We start from the raw sequence: 9440 nt of genomic DNA, 5'->3' as shown, positions 1-9440 counted from the left end.
GCATAGGCAATAAAAATAAGAATAAAATACTAGATAATAAAAAAGATACCCTTATCCTATATATGGCACAGGAGGAGATAATCACACAGGAAACAAGACATTTGTGTTACCTACGACGTTAATTTTGGCTGCTGTTTTATTTTTGCCAAAGTTGAAATGTGGCAAAAGTTTCCCTGTATACAGTAATGATAAAAAAAAAGAAGTGTCTGTGTGATATGGATGTCCCTACCAGCAACCAAAGGAGAGTAAAGAGTTGATTTTAGTGTTTTAGAGAGGTGTAATCCTGACTTGTTCACATTGTTTCAGGTATTGTTTGACCAAACATGATGACCAAAGTTACTTATTAGCTGACTTTGTAAAAATATTACATCTACAAATCAGTTCAGTATTCTAATGCAGCACTCAGAACTTGAACATGTACTTAATCCAAGTGTCTTAACTCTTAAACAAAAGTCAGACAACTGAAATAAAGTATAAACTTAACCTGTATCTTCTCATTATACAGCTACAAAAATTTCAGTTAAACATCTCAAACTGTATCAGAATACTGAGTAGAAACCATATTATGACAACTTGAAGGCAACAGCAACACTATGTGACGAAACCTAAATAATTTGATTATCAAACATTACTTAACAAATTGAGGACCTACAAAACAATTGTCTCAAACTTTTGTTATTATTCACATGATCCATAACATAGTGTGACCTGAGCCTGGTTAACATTTATGACATCATTGAATCACCAAAGCAATTAATATCACACATGACACCTTTAGAAGATCATGAATGTTCACAGTAATAACAAGAATACAACTGATGGTGAATATCACAGCCAGACTATCATGAAGGTCTGCATCACAATAATAACATTACAAAACGTCTTCATCACATGGAAAACATAACGGATGGTCTCCATCACACAGAAGGCATTATGGAAAGTCTACATCACACCTAGGATATTACTAAAGGTGTGACCCATGGCCAACTCCGTCAGGTGCCTCAGCAACACATGGATCTTGTTGGAGAGAAAAATCTACAAAACAGGATATAGTGAGTAATTTGTATGTACTATTTGGACATTTTGTGTAATTAGATGAAAAACATTGACAACAATTTCAATACTTGTGTCATCAACACAGTTCCTCAATGTGTGACAATAATATTGATGTGGGACGTAAAACGTAATAAGACATAATGATTTGTCTGGGATCAATCATTTATGTGCATGAATCTGGCCGGGGAACCTCTAAATATTTTAAATATTTATATGTACACTTCATTTTGTACTTCAATACACACAGGTTGCCTTAAGAAGTGCATACCTTCAAACGTCCATCAGTTCCCACCATACACAACGGGGTTCCTATTCGAACTAGTGACATTGCCTGCAACATCAGAAGGACTTTTATAAGCTTCTTTTTAAGAACAAATCATCAAACACAACTTTTTATTCCACCTACAAATAATATCAGTCTTTTGAACATCAAGTCAATATTTTTATTTTACGATGCCACCCTATCAGATATATTTGATATAAAAATAATGGACTACTTACTGAAATTTTAACCTTGAAGATGCGGAAGAAATGAGCTTCCAAACTACGAATGAACTTCTGGACTTCTTCACTAGTAAAGTCTACCTCATCTTTATCATGAATTCTGAAAAGGTAGACAAAAACCATGTAGTGTTTTCAGATACATAGAACATATACACAAGAGATCTTAGAGGGACCTTTGCATCCACAACCCGTTATCTTTAGTTGCTCTTTAAAAGCTGAATCATTCTCTTCTCTCCTCTGTTTTTGTTCTTAATGATACAAAATTTGAACATTCCTCTTAAATAGGAATAAGAATCCACAACTACCAAATCCAAATTGGTTGCCTGTTCACCATTACAGACCAGTCCAAAAATCAGAAATGCACAACACAGGACCAAGGGGACCCAAATAAAAAGCTTGAGAAAAATCTCATTAGTTATAATAACAAACTTTCATTGTCAAAATCAAAGATGGTCTTTTGTTTCCTACTATAGCATGTGTTAAAACCCTGAAAAAGGAATGTTCATCTTAAATGTGATATTTTTAGAGACCATGGTGATATCATTCAAGTCAAATAATTTTCTGAAATGTAACAAATCATCATTCCACTTTCTCTAAAAGATTGAGACAAAAATTGTGTCACCTTTCCCATAGATCCTGACAATCTTCGGGATCTATACTGTAGTTTATAGATGACAGTCCCTCACACTCCTTTGGTACAGAATACAGAAATTCCACAGGCTTGGTCTTCCCATCTAAGTTAATAAAAACACTTCAATATTAGTACATGTACAATCAAACACTGCAGGATATAAGATAGATCCCCTACCAAAATGGAAACTACAAAGCAAAGAATTAAATGATTACCTTTGTTTCTCATTAACTTTCTGACCTCATCAAGGGCCATATCCACTGTTTATAAACATGACCCTAACTACAGGATAATTCAGATTAATTGTAAATAAAATTTGTTCTTCCATATTGAAAATTTTAAAGCACTGCCTATTTCTTTATTTCTTTTTGTTGTATTCTGCAAGCTGGGCAGTTTAAATAAGAATTGTTTACTTACATGGAAGAAGGTCTTGAAAGCTTAACCATCTAATATATATATTTAGTAATGCATGCATACATACTTTCATTTTTCATTCCGCTCCACATGGACACCATCCAGGCCAAATCATAGGAAGACAGAGAGAGAGGAGTCACTTTACAGTCGTACTGCATCTGTGTGTACCACAAACGTAGCATGAAACCAGAGAACGTAAGAGAACACAGAAGGATCTTAGTACCCACCATTGTTTGATATTAATAGGTACTTTAGATTTTTCTATCTATTATCTCTTCTTTGCTCTAACATTGCAATCATTGTAATTATTTATAATACTGACCAGTGAGTTTGTTTGCAACAAAGGAAACTTACACATGAAAATTGAAATAACAGTAAAGAAATACAGTTAAAAACTTAAACCGGAGACTACGGGAAATCTTCATATGAAATATGAGAAATGTCCATCAAGGATTTTTCCAGTAATTGCAACAGAAACATATAGAGTCAAATTCCAAGATGGCACTCTGCACATTATGACATCAGTCGATGAAAAACACTTCATGGTATATTTCACTAACAAGATACACACAAAAATGTTACACAGAATTCAACAGATAACAGGCAGATTATGTGATCAAATGAAATACCAATTGAGTACCTCAAGCCATCTAGTGACAGCGTTACACATAGAGAGTGATGCTTTCACCAACATGACTGGAAAATAAGTAAAGTTTTCACGCATGGCAGCCTTGATATGGTTTTCTTGCATATCCACACCACACAACACAGCTGTCAGTTGTATGGTGTCTTCTCCTGGAACAAAAAAAAACAAAACAAAAAATCAACTTGAAGATCTCTTAAGATAATTTTATAAAAAAAATCTTTATTCTTGGCGAGGTTGTCAAATGTAATCATTAACATTGGCCCTTTAACTGAGGACCACCATAATTTGATCTGGCGTAGAGATTATGGTGTAAATTCAACAAATTTTTTAATATTCTTAAATAAAAATTTACAGGATGTCAAACTAAATAAATGTAAGGTTCAATCATTTCTCACTGGTGTATTTATCTTATAAGATTAATAAGTTGTTATTAGAATTTTGCATTTTTCAATTTTGAAGAAAACATTGTGATTTCAATCATTAAAAAAAAAAGACTCACCAGTTGCATTTTTCCCTTTAACTATAATCTGGATTGCTTCCGGATCAACTGTATGAGAAATTGTATAATCAATAACAAATTTACATTTATCATGGAATTTAGACTGATTACCAAAAGGCTGAAAAAATCAGTCAAGATTTTGTCCAGAAACAAACCATTATGATAAGGCTAAGCATTATCTTGAGATAAGGACTGTTTTGTATTTTATCATTTGAACATACTTCTTAAAATGTGAACATCACATGAGACTCACCCTCTGTCACTTTGAGATCTTTGTAAATACTAATGTATGCCTTGCCCATCAGAGTGTTGTCCATAAAAATGCCTTTTCTTTTTTCCTGAAAATAGAGATTACTGAAAGTAGATCCCTCTCTTTTCATTTCATGAGTACTGTGTTCTAATATCCAGGAAGACTTCGATCAAGTCTACTACTATTTCAATCATTTTTGAAATGAAAACATTTTCCTGAAATCCAAATTACTTCACAGCAGAAGCATCCATAGTATCTAATCAAACATGAAGCCTGGTAAAGACTTCAGATAATTCTACAAAACAAGAAATAAGGGCTATTTCTGTAAAACATCCAAGTGGTCCCATGACTCTGGAATGTATCTCTTTTATCATTCATGGTTTGATTTCTTGTGTAAGATGTCTTGGCAAATAATCATTTAAATTCTATTGGTGATTAATACCCCAGAACAAACCCTGTCGTCTGGGGATGGTATAGATGTTTTACTGGAATAGCAATAAGATTGTTAAATAGTTGTGTATCTATTTTTTGAACACACTAAATACACTTCTAAATGGGAACTTCCTGGATATACATGCATTTCATATAAACAATATGGATTCAAGAATCTTTACTTTGAAATGTAAAATATTGTTTTACAATAATACACCTGGATACTATGTAGGAAAACTTATGAATCAGAATATTCATTAAGAGACTACAAGTCTTTTGAGGAAACTTTTAACGGCAGATTATGTTTTAAATGTGATATAAGGAAGTTTAATCCATCGGAGATCCTGTTTTAGCATTCTCTACACAGCCTGACCAGGATTTACAACAATTTAAAACACTCCACACTGAGGAAGTTTAATCCATCGGAGATCCTGTTTTAGCATTCTCTACACAGCCTGACCAGGATGTGCATAAACTCTGTTGTTCAGGAAAGAAAGACTCTTCAATATATGCTCTAGAACCCAAATGCATGAAAGTTCAAAAAACGTCAAAATTAATGCAAAGGAGAGATGGAGACCCTATTTAACCTTCATACCCAGTTTGGTGAAAATGCACAATTACTGACTTATATACATATATATAAAACTTTTAAGGTGTGTTACACAGGAGGAAAAGCTGTAGTCCAGGGTCTAGACTATTGCTGTAATCCAGGAACAAGACTATAGTTGTAGTCCAGGGACCAGGTTCATGCTGTAATGCAAGGATAAGATTGATGTTGTAACCAAGGGATAAGACTAATGCTGTAACTAAGGGACTAGACTATTGTTGTAGCCCAGTTACTAGACTAATGCTGTAACCTGGGGACAAAACAAATAATGCTGTAACCTGGGGATGAAACTAATGTTGTGACCTGGAGGCTTTGCTTAAATTCAGTGATAATAATCTGGTGTTAGAAACTTTAACGGTTACACATGCAGATGTAGTTGTGTATTTTACCTTAATCGAACAAGGAAGCAGAAAGATATTACTTTTGTTGAAATATTTTGGTGCCACATAACTTACCGCTTCTATGTGTGCAGAGAGAGCATTGGCGATCTTCTTCAGATTTCTTGGATTACTACTAAACCCATATAGAGGTGTCAGTTTGAAGGATCGCCAGGTTTTCATTGTCAAGCCTAAAATATTTCATATCATTAGAACAACAAGTTGTGGTAAATAACTCTGATTCTGCAACATGGCAAGCCATACAACAAAACATGAAAATAATACACTTTGACCATGATTGGGTGTCATTGAAATCAACAAAGAGTCTCTGAGGCCACCTTTTGAACTCAAGCACAGAACTGATATTTCCATAATCATCATCACCAACTAAAAAACCTTTAGTCCTTCATTAAAGTGTAAAATAACTTTTCAGTGGAATGCTTCACACATTTACTACTCATGTTAAGACTTGATTACTCATTCAGTATGAATTAACTTGACTTGAGACGACATATAAGGTCAATGACGTGGACAAGTAAAACAATAATCCATTACCTTTGAAATCTTTCTGTTGCTCTTTCTCACTTACTCTGTCTGAAATATACAGTAAATGAAACATCTCATATGTTTTTCTTCAAATCATTGTCTGCATCAACTAAAGTGACCTATCAGCATGTGAAGAATTTTGAGATTGGTCAGAATAGAGTAAATCTTTCATAATAAACTCTTTATTTTTCTTTTGGTATACTTAGTAAAAAAATAAATCCTTACTGAAATTGTAAATATACTTCCAGGAAAAAGAAACTGCATAATATAAATATCAAATAACTTGGAAGGTATATAAAAAATCACCAAAAAATTTTCAACAGGGTTTTATCTGACCTTTATTTAACACCTGCTCAACAGATATGGTTATTGCATCAGCAGCGTCTTGGATAGAGATAAATTTTCATAGATGTTCACTAAACAAAGCTTAGCTCATCGATACCAGGTATGTCCACCATTGGAATCAATGCATGCTTGACAATGATGCCGCAATGATATGACAAGTGTGCTGGAAAAAACCTGGGGAATATCATTCCATATTCTCACAAGTGCAAGTAACAGGTCAGGAAATACCAGGTACACTAACGGTTGATTTTGGAGATAATGTAAGGAATGGTGCATCTCATCTAACTAATATTCTATAGGCTACAAATTCTGTGACATTTCTGGCCAGGACAGCACCTTCACATTGTTCTGGGGTATCTGATGCCTGTCAGTGTGCTGTTCACAACCACAAGAGCTGTTCTGCCATGGAATAAGATGCCATCCCACACCATGACACTACCGCTGCCAAATGGACTTCATTGAATCACATCACTGTCATGGAATTGTCCACCAACACGACGATACGCTCTAGAATGACTGTCACTGATGTGGAGATGAAACCTGAACTCATCCGAGCAAATAACACTTGCCCAGTCCTGCTGCCTGAAGTGTATGTGTCGTCTACTACCAGGCTAAACGTTCTACACGATGACGTTGCTGGTGAATGTGACCTTCGGCTGGACATTGTGGTCATATGCCTCGTTCGAGCAATCAATTACGTACTGTATCAATTGACTGCTGGCCGAAAAAGAACATAAAAACGAAGATGTGGGCCAGACAGACAGACTACCTGTGCAACACATGCGCTGGCCAGTGTTAATGATGGAGAGGCATACACAACTTACCTGTGTAAAGTTTCAAGCTTTAATTGATAAAATTGAGCAATACATGAACATTTTACACATACACAGTTTCTTTTTTCGGCTAGTATATAATCAAGCCTCATAGTTACACATTACCTGTAATAACTGATGTCAGAATTTACTAATAATGATTAACTATATAAATATCTACAATCCATTTAAGAATGTTTCAAAAAGAAATTTTTATATGAGCTTTCAAAACAATAAAATACTTCCACCTGCCCCATGATCCGAGTAAAACCAAAATCAATATGCCAAAACTTTAAATGTTTCCATTGTAGTTCAAATTTGGGGATAAAAAACAAAATATTTGCAACTTTCTCTACCCTTTGTAGATTTTCAAAAACAGAAGTACAGGATGAAATTTAGGTGTAAAAACCCCTCAGCAGAGGGTAAGAGGAAATGTTGTTTCGTAAAATGCTAATGCTTTGATATATGTGAATTTTTTTAAATAAGGTATTTCACATAAGCAGACTGTTGATGTTTCATTAGATATCTCTAATAACCTAAACATAGTAGACTGTTGATATTTCATTAGATATCTCTAATAACCTAAACAAAGTAGATTTTAATGTTTAATTGTAGATTTAAATCCCTGAAAATGATTCTTCTGAATATCTACCTGATTTTCTTGATGTTGGTGTTCTTTGAATTCTTGATCTGGGTGCTGCAAATTATACAGAATGTAAAATATACATGTAAATGTTGAATTGACCGATTGTAGTTTTCTAATTGTAAAGCAACAAGATTTAATTTTCCTAGAAATCTGAAAAAGTCCTATGTACAAAATCAAAATAATAAAGTGGAGCATGCTAGTTTATATCAATACAACATTTAAAAACCTATCTGGGTAAAGTTACAAATGAATGTTTGGTATTTGTAAATGATATACCATACAGGAGAATAGGCTCAAAAAATGATAGACCAAGGGTAATTACTTTGTATTTAGTGGGATAGAATTACTGTTTTCAGTGAAAATTTCACATCCTAAGAAGAAGTCAAGTGTCAAATTTGCAGTTTTGAGTATTTCAAAAATGCTCAGTAATTTTTGAAGGATTTTTCCGAGAATGTCCAATGATACAACGTGTTCTTAAAACTAGAGCGAGTCCCACAGGAAAATAAGGAGGTATCATGTAAGAGGATATATTTCTATTCCCTTTGGTATCACTGGTGATGAAATAAAACTGATGATGAAAATAAATGAGAATATTAACCTTATTAGTCAAGATCTTTTATGTTACAATGATTCTGGAAAACTAGGTTGTGGACTAACCCACTGCATGTTTCATCAAGAAGGATCAACTTAATCACCTGTCACAGCAATCCTTCGGCTTTGAGGTGTCTTGCCATATGGTGTGTAGCGTCGAGTACTTCTTCTGATACTGTGCGATACCAAGGACTTCCCCACACTGTTAGTGGGTGTCTGCTCTGAGACTCCACTTGTCATCTTTTTATCTTTCTATAATCAAAACATGTAAATCATTCCTCAATACATATGTCTCGGCTTTTATTCCCTTATGGAGCAAAGAAACCAACAAAGATATTGCCTAGTTATACATTTTAGTCTGACTATCCCATGTTACATGCAGTAATGTGCCTCGACAAGCCATCATCAGTGATATATCAATCAATGTTTTGGTCATTAACCCTTCCATTTGAAAAATATATAAAACTAAATTTCATAGTTTTTCGAGCATGGCCACTTTCTAATGAGGTACCTATTAAATATGAAAACTCAATAGCTGAGGCCAGAATACTACTATCAACACATAATTTTATTATCTCGATAATGTGATGAATACAGTACAGTATCCTCAATGCATCAGTTTCAGTATTGCTTTCAAATATTATTAACTTATATGTAAACATGAGCTCACTTAGCAAAAGTTGTCAGCACATTAACTTTTGAACATAGAACTAGTACTGCCATTTGAACAGGGATGACATTTTGATGTAAAAAAGATGATAATAGTTTTGCTTGCTTGTGAATCTTATATTGAAAACTAGTTTTCATTTCCTATTTAGTTTTTCTTTTTCGCATTTTCAAATAAGCCATATTTGATTGTTCATTTTTTACACTCAAAATTCCATCAATTGAGTTTTTATTTCATACTACTGGCACAATAAATAACTCATTAGTTAAATTTTGTTCAATAGTATAATGTATAAAAGGTAATAAAAATGCTATTTCACAACATAAATTTGGCATTTGGCGTTTAAGCTTCTGTATAGCGAAAAATGCACAAGAAGGTGTGTGGTTTAATGAAAACAGATCATGATGACAAATCACT

General features: G+C 33.8%; 1 protein-coding gene across 1 annotated transcript; it reads right to left on the bottom strand.

Moving 5' to 3' along the window:
• Positions 1 to 942: 942 nt before the first annotated feature.
• Positions 943 to 8596, bottom strand: LOC132559684 (centromere protein L-like). Its single transcript, XM_060224303.1, has 12 exons — positions 8461 to 8596; positions 7772 to 7816; positions 5972 to 6010; positions 5495 to 5607; positions 4004 to 4088; positions 3751 to 3798; positions 3246 to 3400; positions 2673 to 2763; positions 2183 to 2294; positions 1558 to 1660; positions 1325 to 1387; positions 943 to 1035 (listed from the first exon to the last, which is right to left on the bottom strand). The coding sequence occupies exons 1-12, from the start codon at positions 8594 to 8596 to the stop codon at positions 943 to 945; spliced, it is 1083 nt and encodes a 360-aa protein (XP_060080286.1).
• Between the last annotated feature and the right edge of the window lie 844 nt (positions 8597 to 9440).

This window comes from Ylistrum balloti, unplaced genomic scaffold (assembly GCF_031769215.1).
Source record: "Ylistrum balloti isolate Yb309-2 unplaced genomic scaffold, AGI_CSIRO_Ybal_v1 Utg370948, whole genome shotgun sequence".
NCBI lineage: Eukaryota > Metazoa > Mollusca > Bivalvia > Pectinida > Pectinidae > Ylistrum > Ylistrum balloti.
The sequence above is the reverse complement of the archived record's forward strand: the minus strand, read 5'-3'. Positions and strand labels throughout refer to the sequence as shown.

Bases quoted from the DNA above. Each gene is read 5' to 3' on its own strand.
- LOC132559684 (XM_060224303.1), bottom strand. From the start codon at position 8,596: ATGACAAGTGGAGTCTCAGAGCAGACACCCACTAACAGTGTGGGGAAG. The intron at 7,817-8,460 runs GTGATTAAGTTG...TATAATTTGCAG, and splicing joins CCGAAGGATTGCTGTGACAG to CACCCAGATCAAGAATTCAA. The intron at 5,608-5,971 runs GTAATGGATTAT...GAAATATTTTAG, and splicing joins GCAACAGAAAGATTTCAAAG to GCTTGACAATGAAAACCTGG.